This window comes from Corvus moneduloides, chromosome 1 (genome assembly GCF_009650955.1).
Source record: "Corvus moneduloides isolate bCorMon1 chromosome 1, bCorMon1.pri, whole genome shotgun sequence".
Classification (NCBI taxonomy): domain Eukaryota; kingdom Metazoa; phylum Chordata; class Aves; order Passeriformes; family Corvidae; genus Corvus; species Corvus moneduloides.
This window is the reverse complement of record NC_045476.1, coordinates 23,703,967-23,727,512: the sequence shown is the minus strand read 5'-3', so window position 1 is coordinate 23,727,512 and position 23,546 is coordinate 23,703,967. Positions and strand designations below refer to the sequence as shown.

General features: G+C 39.7%; 1 protein-coding gene across 2 annotated transcripts in view; it reads right to left on the bottom strand.

Moving 5' to 3' along the window:
* The window catches only part of CTDP1 (CTD phosphatase subunit 1), a 102,343-nt gene extending 79,330 nt beyond the window's left edge, over positions 1 to 23,013 (bottom strand). For both annotated transcript variants that reach the window (XM_032101858.1, XM_032101869.1), the window contains exons 1-5: positions 22,905 to 23,013; positions 8,711 to 8,794; positions 5,918 to 6,011; positions 4,331 to 4,459; positions 2,824 to 2,974 (exon numbers count right to left, since the gene is read on the bottom strand). In XM_032101858.1, coding sequence (XP_031957749.1) covers positions 2,824 to 2,974; positions 4,331 to 4,459; positions 5,918 to 6,011; positions 8,711 to 8,751 — 415 coding nt within the window. In that variant the 5' untranslated portion in view covers positions 8,752 to 8,794; positions 22,905 to 23,013. The remainder of the gene's footprint in view (positions 1 to 2,823; positions 2,975 to 4,330; positions 4,460 to 5,917; positions 6,012 to 8,710; positions 8,795 to 22,904) is intronic.
* Between the last annotated feature and the right edge of the window lie 533 nt (positions 23,014 to 23,546).

Sequence of the window (23,546 nt, the reverse complement as noted above, 5' to 3'; positions counted from 1 at the left end):
AGTTGGAACCAACACGAATTTGAAGAAGTCTTTTTGTAAATAAAACTAAAATTGAATTTCTGAAGAACCAGGTTACCTTCAGTTCTACTTGAGATTCTACTTTACAGCCCGGAAAGAGCTGTTGACTCAATCTTTCAAAAGCTGCGACAACTTCAGGCACTCGTGATTATACATACACACTATACATTCTGTAATATACTTGCTGTAACAAACCATACATATGAATGCCCTCAACTTGGTCCTACTTTCTAAATTTTGTTGTAAATCTGGAGTGATTTCACATAGCTTTATTGTTGCCTAATAGCGTCTGAACTCAAAATTCACTGTGGCATTTTACAACTAGCTTTTAAGCTGACATCAGTTTTAAATATACCAAACTTCTCTTACACAGAGTAGAAAAAGAAATTAAGTAACAATTGCCCAAAATAATTATTTAGTAGAGAAATACTCCAGGGAGCTCTAGATAATAAAATCCAAAGCTCATCTTCATAAACATACAGCCAGATATCACACTGTAAACATGTCAAACTAAAAAAGGGTTTAGGAGAAATTATTTCAGCAGACATAAATGGTGTTTACAAATATCAGCTAATTCCACTTAACAGCTGGCAAGAGTCAGCTGAGATGAGAGAAAAGGACTGACAAGATCTCATCTCTTTTTAAAAGCCTTCTAGGACACGAAAGGAACAGCTCAGAGTTCAGAATTCACAAAGAAATATAGGATGTATACACAGGACCTAAGCAAAGAACTTTTTTCTTATGAAAAAATCCCCAGCATTTTATTACAAATTTTTCTTTATGTAACACAGGGATAACAATAAAACATCAAACTGACAGCTCTGAGAGAAATCATTTAACCAACACTGCCATCAAGTGTTCTCTATATGTATCAGCTATGTATTTCTATAATACTGCATCTTGACTGCACAGGTGGACCAAAGACTGGATCCAGAATTTGTCCACAGATTTCAGCTGAAACTATTACTAGCACTGCACAAATAACTCACTTGCAGTTGGAACGCTTTTGATGAGGTTAAACAGCTTCAAACAGGAATCCAGAAATCTGTGGGTGTCAGGAAAAAGCAATACCCTAATTTGCTCATTTGGTGGCTATTTCCTCTATGGAATAAACGAGGTAGCTTGAGTAATTACCACAGTAAGTGTCAGCCTGTGGCAGCACAGGGACTGCAGGGTAGTCCACACTTCGGCTCAGAGATTTAAATGGGCAGAGGACCAATTCACACATTGAGAGAAGACAGGGAAAGCACTTAGACATCATGAGTTAACTAGCTCTGCAACTCCTCCCTGGCTCTGAAGGCCACTTGCTATACAGCTTCTGACCTTAGGTCATATCTTGGCACACAGACCCAGGTAAGGAAAATTGCCCCCCCCCCCCCCCCCCCCCCACTTTCTGACTACCACATATTTAAAACCTAGTGCAGAAAAAAACTATTCCTCTTTTGCCACAGAAGATAAAAATGCATTCTAAGAAGTACGGATGGGTACAGAATTGTTAATGCATTAGCAGTACACAACACTTAATCCAACAGCAAGATTGACAAAGCTTTAGAAGATTCTTCAAACTACAGTCAAAGACTGAGTGACATAGAAACATTCATTTGGATGGGCAGAACAGGACATGCCTCAAACCTTTCAAGGAAAATTAGCTGGAGACCACAAATAAGCATCACGTTCTGATTACAGAAATATTGTATGTCATTCGGAAGTCTCTTATACTTGTCACTGCAAGCTTCTTCTATGGCATTTAACATGCATAAAGAATTGTTTGATTATATATTTTTTTCTGAAGTGTTTTTAGAGCTAACTAGGATAGCTAGCTCTCTATTTTGGAATCTTCCTTTCTTGCCAAGAGGTGTGATTACTGGGACACTGCTGTTCAAAGCACTCCTGGCAATATGACAAAAAAAGCAAATGTAGAAGACAACTTAAAAAAAAGCTAGGAGATATGGAACAGTAGCATGGATAGTTTAACAATCAGAGTCATAACCTAAAATATTGTTAATTGTATTGTCTTTGACCAACAGACTTGATAAAGGGAAGTGTGAGGAGAAAATGCTCTTCTGACAGGGAAGACTAAAATTGGCTTTAACCCCGTCTTGGCAGTTTAAACACATCGTGTCCCTCCTAACACGATTCAGACCCATACACTTGCATAACCAGGGCAGGCTTCTTTTATGCTTCTTGGAAAAAGGAAAATATTTCAGCCAGTGACCCACACGATAGACTACTACAAGTTTTCACTTACTAGGAGAAAATATTTTTAAGTTCTTGAGAAAAATGTGTGAAAATACCGCTAGATTTCTGTTTTTCATAAAGTAAGTGCATCTCAGCTCCAGGACACAAACAGAACTGCTGTAAATTGACTTATAGCAGCAGAACTTCCTTTGGTGAATGGAAACAATGTGGGGTGTGGCATTCCCCACAGGATGAGATAATGTCAGATCATTGAGTTTTATGGAACAGGTACATTAGATTTGTAAGACAAGAGAAGTTGCATCTCATTGTTAGGATCCATAAACATAATTTCTTACTTAATAAGAAGGCACTAGTTAACAATCCAATTCTCTAACCATCAGTAAAGCAAAGCACATCTCATGGGAAAAAAAGGATTATTTCTAAAATTACAGGCCAGACAGGCACTGCCTTGTAAACAAGCTAAAAATTCTACTTATAGGACTATTTAGGAGGTGGTTTTGCACAAAATAAAGAACAATTACTTGAAAACAACTGCATAAAGAAAATTAATTATATGAGTACGAAGGCAGGGTAGGTAAGTATTGTTAAATGTAACATACTACTCACCTGCAATTGTATGTGCATACAATCTGCTGCCAAAAGTAAAAACATGTAATTCATAGAGCTTGGCAATTTTTTCCAGGAATTCCTTACAATGAGGACGCAAACGTGTGTGCAACATAGGCTCACCTCGACCTAACTGGAAATGAAATATTCCCTAGAAGAAAAAGCACGTTGAACATTATCAAAATAGCAAACAAAAATGCCAGCATTCCAGAACTACCCTCTTCTCTCACTTCAACTTTATTTGGTCCAACTAGACCAAAGCAAGTTTTGGCCACAAGATTACGTGGATGAATAAAATCCAAAGCCCATTTTTGCTCTGTGCCAGGCAGTCCAACAATAAGGTTTTCAAATGCAGGAAAGTCTACTGTTGAAAAATTTATGATGCAGGTGGCTTTCATTCAAACCTTTATTTATGGCAAACCAATCTGAGAAATTTCTCAACCTGCTGCAGATCCTGCTTCAGGAAAGTTCAGGATCTCACTATAATCAATACCTCTCAGTGAACTTCTGACAGATTCATTTCAATATGCATTGAGCTCAGAGAAGTATTTTCTTCATCCAACAAAGTCTATGTGTATGGAAACACAGCATCAGAGAGCAAACCAGGAAGGAAGCTTGCAGATAAAGATCCCAGTTAAAACGCTAACCCTAAAAACCTCAAAATATTTTTAAAAGTATTTTTCTTCAAACCATACACTCATACAGATAGAGGCCTTTCAGACACACTACTTCTTTTAATCTTTACGTTGAATATTCACAGCTCCCTTTTCTCTTAATTGCAATGTACATTTCTAGCTTGCTTTTTCCTAGCAATTGTGAACATATGCTGAGCCCACTGGACATGCAAGAACGGGAAGAGGAAAGAAAAGAACTAAGCAATAACAATTTACATGATATTGATGTTTGAGTTTGCATCCTCTTGTTCAAGCCACTGTACACATTTCAACACGTTTCTTGTTTTAGAGCTTCCAAATCAGAAATGTTACAAGCCAATACTCCTTGTCAGTTCAAGAGCAAGAGTTTCATGAAGAAACTAAACAGCAACACACAACCTCTCCCTGCCTCACTCCCCCCAAAAATATTTTTAAAAAATCTCTACACATACTCATGGAAGGACAGACATAGCAACACACAGGATTGCTCAAAAAGGGACTTTGAAAAGTAATTCACTGTGTCTGCCTCAGACTTGGAGGGAAAATAGTCTCATTACTGAGTACTCAGCTTGTGAATTGCAGAGGAAGGAAAGCAGAGATTAAAAATAGCTACCTGAAACATCTCTCAAAATGATTAGAAAGGAAAAGCGCAGGAAAGCATGAATGGAAAAAAGAAAACATCAATTTAAATGTAGAGAAAAAGGAACATATTATGGAAGACTTGTTTCTCATTTTCTTTTATTCTTCAACTACAATTTTACCTAACCACAGAACGTTCTTTTAAAGAACCGTAATTTAAATATTGTCAGAAACACTCCTGTTGCTACACTGGCTTGCAAGTTCACCCCAAATACCTTATTGGACATTTGCTGGCAGTGCTGTTCTGTAGTATGGATCAATGTCTGGTCCAAATCTACCATGAGCACCAGTTTTCTATTTCGATGTAGTCGCTGTTGATCTTCTCTTCCCAGCTGCTCAGCTTGCTGTAACAGAAATATTCACCGCTAAGCTTAGCTTCATAGAAATAAATTAGGTTTATGGCCTTTTGTTTATTGTAAAAGTGAGAAGCATTTCCGCTACAAACTAACTGCACAAGAAATGATGCCTCAGCATAACTGTAGCAATGGCAGCCGTGCAACAATTTTTTTACAGAAAAAAATACTGCTCTCAAAGTCTGCTCTCAGACCTCTGGGACACTATTAACTCTTAAAATTCATGAACTCGACATAAAACTTTCAAATTTAACAAATAAGTAACCACCGATTTAATTTAAGTCCTAGTGTCTTGATAGGAAATAGCAGTAGCTTTGAACACAAAGGATAATTCATAAGTAGGTCTGAGAACTTTTGACTGCTATGTCCAGTAGTTTTGCATCATTAAGGACAATACGTCTGACAAGCCCACACCGAGTATAAAACCGAAGCTGCTGGCGACAGAAATGATACCTGCCAACTTCAGGTTACAGAATGTATGTCTTCAGACATAAATAGTTAAGATCATGCAGTTCCACATTGGCACTAACAACAGAGACTTTATAACCCAGTAAACATGAGCGAAGTCTACTCCTCTTGCATGTGTTTACAAACTTTCCAAGTACCATGTGAAGCTCTGTGTTCACTTAATCACTTCTGATAGCAAGTTGCAGTGTTACCCTCAAGACAGCTGAACTTAAAAGTAAAGTTAAGTTAGAGCACCACGAAGCAGCAAGATCAAGTGCAAACTGCCCTTTGAAACACTCATCTATGATGGGGACACCTCTAGCTGCTCACATCTTCATAGTTCCCCTCATTGGTGTTCTTTGAAGAATTACCAGAGACAAAAAAGCAAGTAGCAACGTAAAAAAGTTAAAACAGATCAGGTTGACAAAGAAGATAAACAAGAATGTTTATCTTCAAAATAAACATGCTCTTTCCCCCTACACAAAGATTAACAAGCATATTTTGATAACTCAGATGAATATTTGAAATATTAATGAATTCAGAATATTTGGAATATTTGAAAAATAATGAAATAATTTTACCATAAAGGTAAGTTGCAGACAAATTAACTTCACTATATCTAGTGGGTCAATTTCAAGGTGAAGGCTAAAGCTAGTTTCAGAGACACTGCAAGCTTTGAACAGATTTCAGCTAATGGAACTTTTCACTAACTGTTCACTCTTAGTGACAAAAATGTTCAACTAGAAAGTTTACAGGCTACTGTCAAAGTGCCATCTTTTCAGTACACAGCTCTAAAAAAAACTGGTAAAAAATCTGATAAAAATCAATCTACACTACAATAAACTCACAAAAGCCTGGGGCTACTAATGTTCAATCCCAAATTCCTCTTCAAAGAGAAGCTAAACTTCCTGTACACAACATTTAAGAAACTACTATAATTAAGTTTCTCAATTGTGGTGCTACTGTGAAAGGTGTGAACAAAGAAAGCACGATGGTACTTACCTCGGAGCTAACTTTCAGTTCTGGGACGCTGTGAACCATTGATACAGTTGCTGTGGATAATGGCACGCTCTGCTTTCCATTCTTGCTTCGTATCCTAATCACACAGGGAAGAGCAGCATGACATGAGAGAGAAATAGCTTAGTGAAACGTTAAACAGACCAAAATCTGTAGTCTCAAACTAATCATCACCAAAAATTGATTAAAAAGAGCTATTTTAACTAACACACACTTTCAAATTCTTGCTAATGCAAGACAAAATGGATAGAGATCAAAGCAGCTCACCAGAAAAAACCCTGCAAAAAGTCAGTGTAGTAAGTTATACTTCCATACAATTATTTTATGACAAATGACACTAAGATGAAACACATTTAAGTATTGATTTGCATCAAAAAACAAGCTATAAACTAGGTATAACTACCAAACCACTCAAATTTAGAGCTATTCCGCTTCGTTGTCTTTTTTTTTTTTTTTTTTTGCAATTACTCAGCATGCAATTATATGCTTTTTTTCCAAGCTAGAGTACGAAAAATTTAAACAAAGGACAGGCAAAGTTACTCTCTGCACAAAGAGTGACTGCTGCTTCACAAATACCATCCAAAAAAAACCTCATATATGCTCTTCCCATTGGCACAGAGTGAGGAATTCTTTGTATGCTCATGTTTATTTTATTTATGTGCATATTATACACACAGACTTGGTGGTACACAGACACGTGCATATACAGATAACAACACAGAAGAGGTGTCACCCTTGTGTACATATGACACAGAGCGTGTACAAGTGCACACACGAGTAAGAAATTGCTTGAAAACTGACCAAGAAACCCTGTATAGGATCCCTTTCACTGGCTTACAGCTTATATCAATGAATTTATTGGGAATTCTGACATTTAATTGATGATTCACCAATATTAAAAAATACTACCATACAAATTTTGTCCTAGGTGACACATGCACATGTTTTAATTCTCCCACGTACCAGTCCTATTAAGGACAACGTTTGGTATCAGACCTACAACAAGAGTTAAACCAGATTTCACTTTGTGACAAGCAGACTTCTGAGGAACAACTGTACTGAGCTGAGTTGATGCAGACACAACCACAGACAGGTATCTTTCACTGTACCATAGTGTATGGCAGCACTGATGTCCAGAAACAAAAGGTATTACTTGTCTAAAGTTTACATGCACATTTTAGCATCTTACATCCTTTGCTTCAGAGTTCAGAAAAATCTCATATATAACCCTGAGAGACATTTCAAATGAGCCTTTAAAAATTATTAACTGTTTTCAGACCATTAGTTGAATGACTACTAAGAATGCTGTACTTGCTTTTCTCCAAGCAAGAAAAGCATCACGGCTTTTGAATTGTGTTCCGATGTAGGCTCAGCAGACATAACACAGTATTTCAGATGTATAAGCCATTTTGTATAAAATGAAGACACATACATAAGACACAGTAAGAAGTATTAAGTGAAAAAATCTTAATTTGCTGGATACCTTGAGTTTTTCTGGATTTTTCATGAAACGATAGCAGAACAGTATTTAGACGTGACTGTATTCAAACCTCAAATCAAATATTCATTCAGGACAGACAAAGCCCTATTCATGATTATCCTAACTTCGCTAGGTTTGCCAAATGTTTATAAAATATTAACATTCGACTTTAAATAAGAAGTTATATCCAAACATCAACCAGGCTACTTCTTGCATAGCACTCTCAGTATTCAGTCCACTTGCACTAGTTTGTAGGATAATGTTCACAAAGTAATTCTTAACATGAGCATGAATTAAAAAGAAACTAAAGTATTTCCAGACAAACAAAATGAGTATGCAACATAAATTTATAAAATCTAGGCAACTATATAGCCTGTTTTGGAACAGCTGTTGAATTAGTAATGTGATATGCATAAGAAACATTCTCTTTACCAAGCAATGAGACAGAGCAAAGGAGAAATACAATCATCTTTTGAACTTGCTTTCTTTTTCGCCTAAGGCTTAAATTCCTTTAGTTCCATGGCAGAATGTTTCACAAAAAATTGAAAACAGTTAAGAAGCCTTAAATTGAAAGCACTGGAGACAAGCTAGCTCCTATTCAGACACAGTACAAATGAAGCAAGGTCGTATGAATGAGACTGCTATTACCTCTCAGCTATTTGCACCTGCACACATAAAGCTCTCAAGTTTACTAAGCCACTGTTGACACACCATACAACTCTCAGTCTCCGTGGTGAGTACATGGAAAGCAAAGTGTGACGAGAATTTACCTCTTTACACATGCTCCTTATATTTTCTACCTAAGTTACCCAACATCATCTCCAAGAAAAAAGAGCACGCACAGTTCTTAAATCCTAAATGAGTGGAGACCTCAGAGCAGCCTTCCAGTACCTGAAGGGCCTAAAAAGAGACCTATAGAGGAACTATTTATATTTACAAGGGCATGTAGAGATAGGACAAGGGGGAATTGCTTTGAATGAAAAAAGCGTAGGTTTCATTAGCTATAAGGATAAAATTGTTCTCTGTGAGAGTGGTGAGGCACTGCAACAGGTTGCCCGGAGAAGCTGTGGATGCCCCATCCTTGGAAGTGTTTAAGGCCAGACAGGATGGGACTCTGAGCAACTTGGTCTAGCGGAACGTCTCCCTCCTCATGGCAAGGGGGCTGGAACTAGATGACCTCCAAGTCCCTTCCAGCTCAGGATATTTTATGACTATATTTAGACAACAAACAGATGGAAGAGCTTGAATCCCTAATCGGAAGCAAGGAGAAGTTGGAAAAAAGAGCTGACAGTACTTACTGAGTTAAATCCTGGCCACATTCTGCACACAAGCCTTTCATAACAACAGGATGGCTGCATCCTTCCAGTCTCACCAAGACAGTCCTGAAAAAGATGTAGGCATTCCATTTACAGTAGGTAGATCACAGACATGTAGATTAGTAACTCACAGATTGAACGAATTCAAAGAATAAATTCTGGTTATGACATGAATGTCAGCCCCTTAAGATACATGCTTTTGCCACAACATGCTGAAAAGGACAACCACCTAAATCTTCAAATTATTAATTTTCACAACTTTAAAAGTCACCAAATCATATACTAAGGTCAGTTTCTAACCACAGTTTAGCAAATAAATTCAATGAGAACAAGTATTGTTTGTCCAGAAACAGTTTACATTCACTTAGATACAACTCCCCATACATAGATACAACCGTACGGAACTACACAGTAATGAAAACCAAATGCAGAAACTTCAACATCACAAAACAGCTTAGATTCTCTTATTTAAAATCACTGAGTCCAACCATTAACCTAACACTGCAAAGCCCACCACTAAACTATGTCCCCAAGCACCACATCTGCATATCTTAAATTCATCCAGGGATGTCCCCAGGCAGCCCATTCCAATGACTGACAACCCTTTCTGTGAGAAAATTTCTCCTCAAATCCAGTATAAACCACCTCTAGCACAACTTGAGGTAATTTCCTACCATCCTATTGCTTGATACTTGGAAGAAGCAACTCCCACCTGGCTAAACCCTCCTTTCAGGCAGTTGCAGAGTGAGAGTGGTAAGGTCCCTCCTTGAGCCTCCTGTCCTCCAGACTGAGCATCCCCAGCTCCCACAGCTGCTCCTCATCAGACTTGTGCTCCAGATCCTTCAATGTCCTTTTTGTACCGAGAAGTTCAAAATTTAACCCAGGATTTGAGGTGTAGCCTCAACAGTGTCAAACACAGGACCGGATGAGCTCAATACCAAACTCAGTTTATTATTTTCATGGCAGACATATATTGCTTCAATCTTCTCATAAAAATATTTTAATTTCTGATCCTTAAGCCTTGAATCAACACATCTTAAAATAAAAACATAGAAAAGGGTATTTTATTCTTTTCTTTTAAACAATGGCTAAACCAAACCAGAAATTAGAGCTGGAAACAGAGAAATGCAACATTCACTATTCCAAACTGTTTAGAAGACGAACTCGACTTTTCAGTTGAATAGTCCAACTAAAGTGTTCCTTGTCCAGTTATCAAACTTCCAGGTCTTGAAAATATCATTATTTATTTTCTTTCAAACACTTAACAGCTATTATAAGAGACTTGTTTTCTTCAATACAGTTGGAGAAACTGATCTTTCAGACTTACTTTTCAAAAATTTTAGTAAGTAGATATAGTTTAGCTACTACAAAATTTCACCAACTCTGTGATAATGAGCTACAACATCTCCCTAATATTTAAAAAAAATTAAAAGGTCAAGCAGCTAAAAAAAACCCAACCAAAATGCAAAAAATAACAAAATCTGAGCTCTTTCATAAACTGGCTGTAGTGTTTTAAGTGTGGCTTCAAACCTGTAGGCAATAAGCAGACTGCAACAGGAGGAAAACTGTTTTGCAAGCTCAAATCTTGCATTCATATATCTGACTACTAAGTGTTTGGGAATTCCAAGCAGAAACCCACTTTCTAAATAATACCTGCAACTGCTTACTTGCAGTGTGTCCCTTATTCTTCAACAACCAGAAGAATGATGACTCTACTAACAAAACTGTAGTTCGTGCCCACAATGAGAATTATTTTCTTCTTTGAGAGCAAAAACTAGATGCAGGTCAGGTTTATCTCAAAAGAAGTCTTCACAAGCCATCATACTACCAGTATTCCCACTTACAAAAGTGCAGATCTATGTACTTCTCACTGGCAGACATTATCTGCTTGGAAATTACATCTCCTCTTCCTGTGCAGGCACCTTAGATCTTCTCTTTATAAACATGGTAGGTGTTTCACAGAAAACAAATAATTAGTCTTGGCTCTTTAAAAGAGCTGCGCAAGATAAAGTATTTTTGTGGCCCTTCATTAGTGGCAATTCACTGCAGATTATTTCACAGATTTCACAGAATTTAGGTCTCCTCTCATCCCCTTGTTTGCATTATTTGATTCCTCTCCCTACTCTCTTTAACAATATGTCTATCTTGCTGTCTTTTACACTGATTCACTGCTAAGCTCCTTTTTAGGCTACCAATTCACACTAATGACCATGTCAGAATTTTTCACCCTCACCATGTCTTCAGTGTATGAATCAGTAATTACAGACACACCTAAAAGGCCAAAAAACCCACCCCACAGTACAAGCTACAGAAACATGCTTAAGAGACTACAGTGACTGAATTTATACCCTACATAAATTGGTTTTCAATAGTTCAGGAGGAAAAGAGCCTTTCAATGCCAGCTTAGAAGGCACAATATCTCTAGACATTCTCTACTTTGCAGTCAAGGAAATCTCACACTCCAGGTATGCAATAGGGGAAGCTGGCATACTCCTGGGCTGAGGTGTGATTCAGAATTGGATGGGTAAGAGCAAAGATTTTTATTAGAAAATTAGAGTTCTAAATTATTCACTGATACTGTTCCTAAAACTTCTCATACCAAGCATGACCACTCAATAGCAGTTTTTCCCCTGCAAAATCTAAACATAACCAGAACTCTTGGCCACACTTAGATGTGCTAGAGATAAAATAAAAAGTACACGATACCAAGTCCTCTGTCATACTGTTCTCTGTGATGTTTAACTCAAAGGACAGAGGAAGAACTCCAGAGCCCTGATAAACTTCTGAGCAACATACAACCAAATGGTCAAGTTTCAATTACAACTGTCAGGATCTTACGCAGACTTCTCTCAGGAAAAAAGCCCAACACTACTTAGTGTTGCAGAAAGCCTGAACTCTACTAATGCCTAGGCATACTTAAATTTTAGCACATGTGCTTTAATTAGTAAAAAGAAGCAAACACAGACCTCAAGTAGAAGGACTTTTGTTCATGTCACACCTGGAAGCTCTCCTTTTACTGTTGAAGTGAGGGATTTTCAAAATGTAATGGCCAAGATCAAAGCAAATTATGAGAGAAAAGTGAGCAGAATCAAGGTGTGCATGTCTGGTTCTACAATGGCTGCATATACCAAACATGGGTTCAGGTTTCTGCCTGTTCTCTTCTCCAGGTCATAAGTGAAACCCACTTAAAAGAACAGAGCCTTTCCCTACTCCATTTCTACAAAGAATAAACAGATTTCCCCCTCCCGCCCCCTCCAAATATGAGGGATTACAGCACACTTTACTGCTGGCGACACTAATAGCATCTTCCTCTTCTTCAGGACCTACCTGGTCATAAGCAGAGCTCAACTGGTTACTTCAACAATAGCATTCCAAGGAAAATGCCACAAAAGATGCTAAATCTTTTTCTAGTTTTACAAACTGTCCCAGCTGTGCAGATGAGCTGGGTGAATCAACTGGGTAAGAACCACTGGGCTGTGACAAGCACACTTTTTTTTGGGCAACTGTGGAGGTGGTAGATCATTCCAATACCCAGACTGATAGCTAAATGACTGCAAGAGAACCACAAACTACCTACGTAGCTTCTTTGGTACAATGAAACTTGAACCAGTAAATGAGGAAACGCAGTCTGGACTCTGATTCACATTCCTTCCAGATGTGCTTGTAAACAACAGAGAAATCAGGTGTGCCATTAAAACAAAATTTTGGTTTTTGTGGCCACAATCATGAATAGGAACAGACATTCACCAACAGCCTAAGGATGCACGTTACCATAAGGTCACCACCGTTCTCCCAGCACTTCCACACTTACATCGTGTTTCTAAACCAAGTCCTTTAATAACATCTTCTTTAAGTCAGCAGCATGGGAAAGGAAAAAAAAGGGAAAGCTTTCATGAAATCCAATACGATTTTTTTTGCTTTTATTAACAGAGGAAGTCAACGTCTGTGTTAATCCTAAAGCCTGGTCATTACAGCTGACTTCAAATGGAAGAACTTTGTATCAAGCATAACCATAGCACTTGTTCCTGGTAACTTAATTACATTGGAAAGCCAAAACAGTTCTCATGTCTGTGCTGCTCCTCAGTTGTAGCAACCAGTTTACCAAATCACTGAAGGGAACTCACTGCAAACAAAAAAGCAATCCCTTAAAGGTTTTAGTAGCGCTTAATTTTATTTTTGGTTGTTTGTTTGGTTTTTCTAAGCATGATCTAACACTTCAGCAGTAAGTGCAGGAGTTGAAGGAGAACAGAAACAAAAACTTCTTGACATGTTTTTTTCCATGGTAAGTTAGCTACCTGCATCGGTGGGCCAGCTGCAGCACATGAGTACGATGGCCATGAGATCTCTTTGTGGTTGTCTTCAGTAAAGCTCTGTATCTTAAGGATACTTAGCATAACACAGGAATAGAGAGGTTCCCTCTGTTACTTAGAACTAGTCTAACCTGACTGTACATTAGCCATGGCCTTCTATTACAGCTTGCCTTCACTTCCAGAGGCAATTGCTCCAATGACATGCTGCCAGAGAAAGGCAACGGTCTTTCTTTACTCCCCACCCTCATGTTTCCCCTCCTCTGGCACTTCCAGAAAGGACTATTTCAGTACACTGCAAGATAGAACTCACCAGTCCCAACCAAGTTTTCTGCTGGTTTTAGAGTCAAGCAGCTGATAAGAGCAGTCTATCAAGGGTGACTGATCAAAGCTGCAAATGTTTTACAAACAGGGCTAAGACTGGGGAAAAGACAGACACAGTTTGAACAACTCACATTTTCTCTCCACAGTAACCAGGCCACTTTGTTAGCATTTATCTTGCCTATCTGTCAAGACTAGCTTGGACAACTCCAAGTCATGGAAACATAAGTTTTATTTATTATCTTAAAGTCTGTTTCACGGTACCATGCATTGGCATTGAAAATATAGTGCAATATAGTGCACATTTACAAGATAAAGCTACTGCCCTGCACTGACTTGTACCTCATGTGAGTGTTGGCAGCCAAGCAATGGCTGGGTTTCCTCAGATCTGTTTGGTATAAAGAGAGACATCAAATACCACAAGAAACACACAGACCAAGTTGTCACTGTGATCACTCAAAGCTGCTGTTCTCAATCTGATGCCATATACTCTTCCAACTAGCATTAGGAGATGTCTAAGTGTATCAATGCAGCAAAAGGAGATGCTGGTGTGCAAGTGAACAGAAGTCATTGCCCTGGTTCTGCAGAATGCTCAAGAGGGTGTTACTGGCAAACTGTCAAGGGGTAAAAATATCAAATGAACACATCTTCAGATCAATGATTATTAATACCAACCATTACTGAATCAACCAACCGATTTAGAACAAGTATGAGCACAAAATCTTTTAGTTGTCAGATGAAGTTAGATTCAACCTAAAGCCTACTTCTACAGTTTCATTAGTCAGATTTCTGAAACACCGACATTTTTGTTTGCTTATACCAGAACAGTATTTTGTGGCATGTGTCTGCAGCATTTAGAACCACTACTAAGAGCCCTCAAGACCAATTTGCATCAAACCACAGCCTTTGTTACATAGGACTCCAGTTTTGTAGCAAGGATTTTCTCAAAGCCTGAATCACCTTGGTCTCACCATGTAAGAGTACTTAACAACTGGATTTATATATTTATTTAACCCTCATTAATGTCTGTGAGGAAGCTGAGAGAGTCCTTGAATAATTGATTAAAAATACCAAGGATTCAGAAGGACACATGGCCCTTGTTGCTACCAGCAATACATGGTCTATAGCCTCTTGAAGCTGTTGGAGGAAATGTCTCATCAGTCCACTACAGCAGCCACTTGACTTACACTCAAGGACAGCAAACACAGACAGCTATATATCAAATACTTAAAAGCCCCAAAGGCCTCACCCAAACAAGTCAGACCTTTTGATAAAATCCCCCAAAACCCCATGCCCTAGCCCAGCCAACTATGTAACAACTGCTGTGAGCAGCAGCTCACAGAAAGCACAGTTCACACTTCAAGGCGTCATCTCAGTTCTCCAAAGCTAATGGGGAAATTAAGGGTCTTGAGATTATTTTTCCTCTGTTAAATACAAACTATTCACAACTATGAGTTTAAAGTGTTGTGAACTTTTTTCTTCTACTTTTCAGGCAAAATACCTATTCAGGCTTAGACTAAGGTCATAAATGCCAAGAGAAACATAGGCCCAGAGTTTCTGGGTTTTATTTATAATCCAAAAAACATCTTATGCTTGAAGTAAGTCTATTTCCATGACTCGCAAGGCTTTACATATTTCCATTCACTTCCGGAGAAGAGTCTTCATTACAAGCAAGGAGGTAACCCTCCTTCACCTTCTATGCAGACATCTGTGAACAGCTTCTCGCACGTTTCAAAAAACCACTGCTAAGAGTTAACAATGTATAATAAAAAGGTACAAAAAAAAAAAGAAAAAAAAGCAAATGGCCTTGCAGCGCCCTATGCATAAGATCTAGTAAATCTTTCAATATTATTTACAATGTGGTTTTTTTTATTTAGAACACTTTAAACCAGAAGTAGTATTATTTAGGAGAATTCAAAACTAATTGTTTTTAAAAGGGAAAAGGTAAACATACAGTTCTCAATGCTTTTACATAGAACCCCTTCAAAACAATGAAATTCACACAGAATGAATCCAGAAGCGGAAAGATGCAAGCTTGTAACTCTGTAACTTGTTTCTTTAGCATTAAGTACTTCTAATAACTACAGAAGAAAACAGGCTGTCATATCTCAGTAATTCACTAAAGCAATAAACAGTTCTGCAGTCCACTCTCCCCATTACTGTTGTCAACTATTGACATTACTTTTATGCCTTTGCTTTTCTATCACCACTTCTCTCTGACTGACATGCAGCAGTTCCCAAATACTTGCTGCAAAACTCCCCCTGAGAGTTGAGGAACATCCATCTGACAGCAGGATCAATCCAAATCTATGCATAGGAAATAAATACATGCGATAAACCCTGGCAACCTAGGTGGCATTTACTCAAAAAGTTGAAGTGACTGAGTAGTGACTGTACGGCCTTCTAATTGACACAAAAATAATTAACCTAAACCTGAAATTTTCTCAAACCACACTTCAACTTTCACATCACTTACTCGCAGATGAACAGTCACAAATCCAGGTGACAACAGTCTTGGACTAATCCCACCTCTGACTCATTTTTGGTTTTTTTCAGGCATATACCTCTCCTTCAGGTAAAGTCACATAATTCCTCCTTATCTCAGACCAACTTACCACATTCCTCCTATGCCCAGTCAAGATCACCTGTAATTACCGGAACAAATCTGGTTTGCCTCCTGCACCTGTAGGCTCACATCTAGATAATCAGCAACAGATGAACACCAAGACAGCCTGGACACCACAGCAGAGAAAAGTGACTGAGAAATAGACCATTTCAAACACACACACACAGCTGACATCAAAGCTATAAACATGGGCTTTGCTTCTTCCTGTGCAAAGAAGTCTGGGAAGATCCTGTGGTATCCCCCCCTCTGCCTTGGAAAGCTGCATTTATCAACAGAATATTACACCTTCTCCAAATATTTTATCACCTTCCCCACTGAAACCATGCACTTAGGCAATCACAGTCCCTTTGTCTGTTACTTCCAAACAACAAATAAAATGGGAAGAGGCTTACTGCAGGATGCACAATCCGCAAGTCTAACAGCTTCCTCCCATCCTTTCCTTTTTTAGATACTGCGGCAAACTTATCTGGACATGGCAACCTATGTGCTTTCCTCTGGGACTTACCGTTAAACCAAATGAACTTCCATAGGAAAAATTAACAACTCTTAACACCCTTAAGAGCAATTATGAACCAGACTGTCCAAAGTTACACCACAGTGTTCAAACAAGGAGCAGCAGCTCCACATTTGACAACCAGATGACAGCAACGGCATCATGTGAGCCCAGAAACCTGACACACTCTGAAAGCAGAGGACAACAGCTTAGAAAGCTGGCCACCTCAGAAAGGGTAAGTGTGATAAATAGCAGTAAAGTTAATTAAATTCTCTTCTTGAGCAATGCCTTCCCTGGGTAGGACCACTTGCCCCATCGCCCTTCCGTGAATGGGAATCCACAGCATTCACTCCATTAAGCTTCAACCAAGACCATTTGCCTTTCACACCATTTCAAATGCTGTGAAGTCTTGGATGTAATTTTTAAACTAGGAAGCACTAAAAAGCAAACAAATAGGCATTATTCAATTCTACTGTGTCAAAATCACTGCCTTATGCTACAGTTTTTCTCAAAACACTTGTAGAAAAGCAATTTCGGTTGTGTTTTTTAAGACATTAGTGCAATAGTGACCTGGCAATATCCCAATTCTTGCCTTAAAAAAATGGAACATTTCCTTTAACACAGCAACACTGTGTTAAAGGAAACTGGGGGAACCTTTCCAACTTCCAAAGCCTTTTGAAGACTAGTAGTCTCTCCTGCTGGTGACAGTTCTATCCTTCCCCTATTTCCAACTCCATAGGTCTAACTTCAGCAAAACCAAACCTAGACAAAAAGTATAATCAAGATCCTTGAACTGTAACCGGTAATGCATTACTTGCTCTCCAAGAAGTCATTTCATGTTCCTCTATATGCTTTAAAAGGCAACTACTTCTAATTCAGCTATCCATATATGGTAGAAGACCTTAAATTAACCTTTAGTATTTTTAACTACACAAAACAGACATCCATAAGAATATTTCATAAGTGACAATTTACAATTATTTGTCTATTACCATTCTCCAAAAGAGCTCCCAAAAATTAAAGGCTGGCAGCTCTTTACTAAGCCTTGAGGCTAGTACATCCCATCTGCAAATACTTTTATATATTATTGTCAATGTTTAAGATTTTGAAATACCATCACCCCACATTCACTTTTGTTTAGTGAGTCCAAATGTAGCATTAGCCATTTACCTAAGGGGAGTCTTCCACTAGGTAAATCTGACTTTGAAAATCCAAACAGCTGGGATCCCTACCAGGATGAGCCCCTAAGTTAACACCAAACACACAGTCATCAAATCAGAAAGCTCCAAGTAGGCATGCAAGTTGTACTACTGAGATTGCTCAAGAGAAAAAAAACTCTTTGGGTCAAGACAATCTTTTGGGACAATTCAAAGCTAAAGTCTTGTTGCTCTCTTCCTTCCTCAAACTTTTCCAATCCCTCCCAGTTCAAATGGCTATGTATTTTGCAAATAAAAATTAAAGGTCTCATTTCAGTTCTCCCATTAGAATTTTTGTCCATACATTTTCTCTTCAGAGAGAAGAATTACAGATAACCATGTGGCAGTCACTGAGAAGAAACAACATGCACATTTGCCTTTGAAAAAGACTGGTTTTCTAAACAACTCGAGTATTAAAGTAAAGCCCAAAAATACCCTAAAGAAACTACACAGCAATAACTAATAAAGAAAATCCATTACCATTTGGGTAAAATACAATCTATTTCCAGCACAGACATCTACAAACCAACATTTTAAAAAACCTGCTTGTAGTTCTACAATGGGATGCATAAAATGGTACCATGAGCTATCTCATTCTGTCTGCTGGCCCATACACTCACACACAGCAAAAAGCCCTTGAGCAACTCATAGTACAAACTAAGAGAGTAGAAAATCCCCCGGTTTGGGAGAAAACTTGTAAAAATAAGAATGTTACTAAAGACTATCATACAGAATGTCATATGAAACATATACAACCTCAAAAATCTTATTCCCCAGTGTTGACATGCCATTTATTCTCTTAATGATTCTACTGGCATTTACACAATCACTTTGATCTGACCTATATATGGGCTACTGCTGAAAAGATAAATTACTCTTTCCCTACATCACACTCCTCTTGCAGCAACTGAACAAAATGAGGGAATTGCTTACTATGAACCATTTTACAGGAGGTTGGGTGGGAAGGACAGAAAGAAAAAAAGATGAGAAACCATGCCATCTTTAGCTCCATGATTTCCAACACCCTACTCAATGCAAGCTGAAGGCACTCAAGTCGGAGCATCCCTTCCAGCTAACTCTTGTATTAGCATGAAGCAATCAGGAAACCATGGTCTAAGAAAGCCACACTGAGAAAAACTGCATACTCAAGGCTTCTACAACCACACTACTGGTAAATTCCAAGACTGATGCCTATTTCCAACCAAACCTGATTGAGCAGCTTGATTCTCTTAGATAAAGAAGCTCCGACAATTTTTGTGAAAAATGGTCGTGTAAAGAAAAGGCACTTTGTCCTCTACCATTCAGTGCAATGAGCTATACTATGAGCTTCCAATTGTTAGGTGCCTAGGAATAGGAAAAGGAGAAGGCAATGAAAGACAAAAGCCCTAATTTAAAACTTGCATCTTTTTCAATATCCAGTTCAACCAAACACCAGAGAGATAGCATTCTTTTAATGTTTCTTGGTATCACAGTAAATGGCAGAAAGGAGAGGGGAAAAATATAAAAAAAAGACACACAAGAAACAAGTCAGAAAGACGCATACCGGAATTTACTAAAAGAAATAATGCAATGAATACAGGCATAAAAAGGAGTTAGACAAGAGATACCGTAAGCTGGGATCGTTACGTATTATTCAACAATCCTCAACGTTTAGCACTGAGGGGTTTTTTTTTTTTAGACTCTTATCATTAAATATTTGTCAGGATATTATGAAAACATTTGTGTCTAACAAACAGCCAAGGTGTTTTTCCTGTACTTTGTTAAAAGTGCCACCACTTTAAAATAAACTACAATTCATTAGCAATTTCTTCCCTTTGGAAGAATGTAAAATGCATGATGCTGGGGTCTGGGGTTAAGTGGACAGTAAACTAGGCCCTGAGCCTATGTGACATTAGATAACCAAAAGAAGATACTCTTTTTAAAATACATAACCAAGTTTCTGGCACAAAAAAATATCAAGCAATGACACAAAAATCTACAGTTTTAGAGAACAAATCCCCACCTCTTTCCTGCTATCTTCTCCAAAACCAAAAAATTACAAGTTTTGCTTCACTAGGATCCAGATAGTTTAAACAAGATTTTTATTACAATACAAATATGCTGTGTAGAAGAATGTGAATTTTCACTATTAAAGGTATGTGGTAAGCCACAAAGATACCCAGGTTAAATATACAGGTAATAAATATTTTGGAAGACTTTTCTAATGTGAACCAAACATGACCCTTGCAATAGTCTGTCCCATCAGTAGGGCAATCACTTTATTTTAGAAACGCTTATTGAAATATTTGCATAAAGCATTAATACTGACCCAACCGAGAATCCTGACATACCTGTAGCAGCTTCAGAATGATTAAGCTTGATGGGTAACAGGCACTAATAATACACAGAGCAGCGCAAGATTTTTGGCGTTTTATTTGTTGCTCCTGCTACCCCTCAAAATCATGCTTCATTAACATCAAAGGCCTTTCATTAACTGCTTTCTGTCCTCCCTGTTATTTACAGTCCTAAAAGGTTAGACATCTTTCTCTCTCACGTTCCAGTCTGACATGCGATGCAAGCCTACCTCTGCTAGAATAAGCAAAAGCTACCTACTGCCGGCCTGCCTTGGGCTCTCCCCTGGGGAAAGTTTGCACCCCTGTCAATGCTAAAAAGTGGGTAATCAAACTACAAGAAAATTAAGTGCTATAAATGTGCAAAATTACTTTCACACAGCAAAAGATTTCATCTCATGCCCGGTCTAAAAGAAAAATAACCAAAAGTTAGAAATGTGTCTTCTTAATTGGGAGAGACTTGTGCTAAATGATGTCTTTATTTCCAGAAATACTATGACCTAACGGACATAGAAGAAAACTCATCCACTCATATTGTTTATCCTCAAATAAAAAGGTTTAATCAGCTTATCTTCTCATGTTCTAAAGAAAAGGAAAAATATTTTCAATAGAATACTTCTACAATGTTCAGGGTCTGACAAATACTTGCAAATATCTTTGGTTCATAGAGAATTTGGGGCTAAACCAGCCAAGTTCATTTTTCTGAAGGTAGCATTGCACCTACCATTCTGGATAGTTTGGATTATAAAAAGAGCATCTTCTGCAGATGGTGAATAAATTTCAGCTTAGTGTTACTTACTTTAATCACACCTGTGTTTTAATAAAACAAAATCTTAAGGTATATTGAAATATTGTTGATAGTGAAATATTATTTCAATTCCACAAAATGGGAAGCCACAGGCAAGAGATTAAATGCTTGCAAAAAAACCTTTTAAGTGACCAAAGAAATGCAGCTATGTCTTTAACTGCTGACGAGTTCTACTACCCTTAGGTCATGCTTATTCTACCTCTTCACCTGAAGTTTTCCCTTGCAGTCACCCAGTAAATACCACTGCAACACGCAACAGAGGAACCAGACTGAAAAGTCAGAATCCCAGAAGCATAATGCTTAGCAATGGCCAGTATCAAATACTGTCTTTCAGTCGTGTAAGATACAAATATTCCAGAAGCCAAGAACAACGGTAAGAAAGAACACCATTTATTTTCTAATTGTCTCAAAGCAAGAACTTGCTAATTATAATCACGTGACTCAAGACTAGACAAATCCAGTAAGAACACTGAAAAAAAAATTGTGCATTCCAGTCCTGAAGTTAACATTGAGCAAAACTAAAACACTGCTTAATCAGACCCAGACTACTTTAAATTGATTACATTTTTCACTTAGAATATTTTTAGTTTCGTTTTCCTTCCAAGCGCTTAGCTAACACAATGAAAAGACCAGAAAAGGTTGTCTCCCCTTGTATTTAGCGCTAGCAAGATGAATTTCATCATGCATATGGTGTTTTAAAATTTCAGTCTGTACTTTTAAGATCTTTTTTAGTCTGACCTAGCATTTACAGTACCTTTGTTCTACCTCAGGTATTAAAGATTGTCCATGCTGCACCAGATGCAATAGCAGAATCCTGATGTGGCACAAAAGGAAAGCCACAGTCTTATCTCAGAAAGAGTTATCTCTATAGCAAGAAACACACAGCTTGTACCTCCTCAGTAGCACATTATATTACTGACTGATATAAAAATGCATCAGACTGGGTTTTTTTCTTGAATGTTTGAGAGCACCCTCATACACAGATGCTTTGCATATACTAGTGAATTTCAATCAAGAACGTTTAGGCCAGGCTGCTCTCACCTAAAAATCAAGAGAACTGCAATCAAACAAAATAGATTGCTGTCATAAAACAGAGGAAGTAGAGTGTTCCACTAGCTTCCTGTTGAGAAAAAAAAATCTGCTCAAAGTACAGGGTAGCAGGCTATTAGACAATTTAACCTAGAAATCTGAGAGGCCCACTATCTATCAGGCACTTAAGAATTTAAAAGTTAACCAACATACAGCCTTATCAAGACAAGCCCATTGCTAAACTATGGAAAAAAATGTCTCCTTTAGTCCCTTGCTCTTCCCAAAGTTAAAATTACAACGTCTTGTTTATGCTTGTGAAGCCTTATAGATGAAAACATCTACAGTACTAAAACATTTAGGCTGCCAGTATTATGTGTAAGGTACTTAGTAACTGTAAAATGCCTTGCTGCACTGCTGTTTCCTACTAAAATTCCTTCTACTGAGCACAAAATTATCTGTTTGCCCCCCGAGTTTTGCACCAACCTGACTGCCAAACTAAAAAGACTATATTAGGACAAGAGGCAGTAGGCAGAAACTGATGCGTAGCAAGTTCCACCTGAACACGGGGAACAACCTTATTGTGCTGGCGACCACGCACTAGAAGAGGTTCCCCAGACTGTGAAGCCTCCCCCACTGGAGATCCCAAAACCGTCTGGATGCAATCCCATTCAACATGCCGTAGGGCGACCCTGCATGAGCAGCGAGGTTGGACCAGATGACCCACTGTGGTCCCTTCCAATCTGACTCGTTCTACGACTTTGTGATTTCCAAGTAGCTTTTCCAGTAAGAGCAGTTTTTAGAGAACCCCGACACAGCAGGAGATGCACAGCTCTCTGAGACAGGGCTCACAGCGAAGGGCTCAGCTCTGGAAAACGGGAGTGAAGCACGATCCCTCAGCACCTCCCCGGCCGCTTTCTCCTCCTCCTTCTCCTCGCTCGGCAGCTTCCCTGCGCAGAGCTTCGGAGGAAGGGCCTTTGTGAGCAGGGCCGGGCCCGGCCCCCTCGGAAGAAGCGCGAAAGCCGCGTCCCGCCGCAGGCTGCCCGCGCCGCCCCCGCCCCGCACTCACCCGGGCGCGAGGACCTGTCCGGGCCGCGCGCAGAGCTCGCGCACCACGCCGGGCCGCTCCGCGCGCAGCCTGCGCTCGGGGCCGCCGCGCTGGGGACGGGCGGAGGCGCCGCTGGCGGCGGGCGGCAGGGGGGCGGCGGCGGGGCCGGCGGGGCGCGGAGCGGGTGGCGGCGGCAGCGGGGCGCAGAGCGCCAGCACCGATCCGATCTGCACCGCCGCCCCCACCGACACCTTCCACTCCAGCAGCCGCAGCGGCCGCGGGCCGGGAGCGCGGATCTCCGCCACCGGGCCCTCCGCGCCGGGCCCGCCGCCCCGCTCTGGCCGCTCCTCCATCGCCCCGGCCGGGCGCAGAGGGTGGGTCGGGAGTGCCCGGCAGTGGGGCCGGACCTAGCGCTGCTGCCGCCGCCGCCGAGAGGGCTCTGGGCGCCACGATAGTCACCGGTGGCGCCGACAGCGGCGGGGTCACGGCGGCTCCGCGCAGGCGCCGCACCGCGCGTCCGGCCGCGCTTAAAGGCACAGGCGCGGGCGGCCCGGCCCGCGGGGCGGTGCGGGGAGGAACTACGGCTCCCGGCAGCCCCCGCGGCCCCGCCCGCCGGCCCCGAGTGGCGTCACAGAGCCAGCGTTAGAGAACATCCCGAGTTCG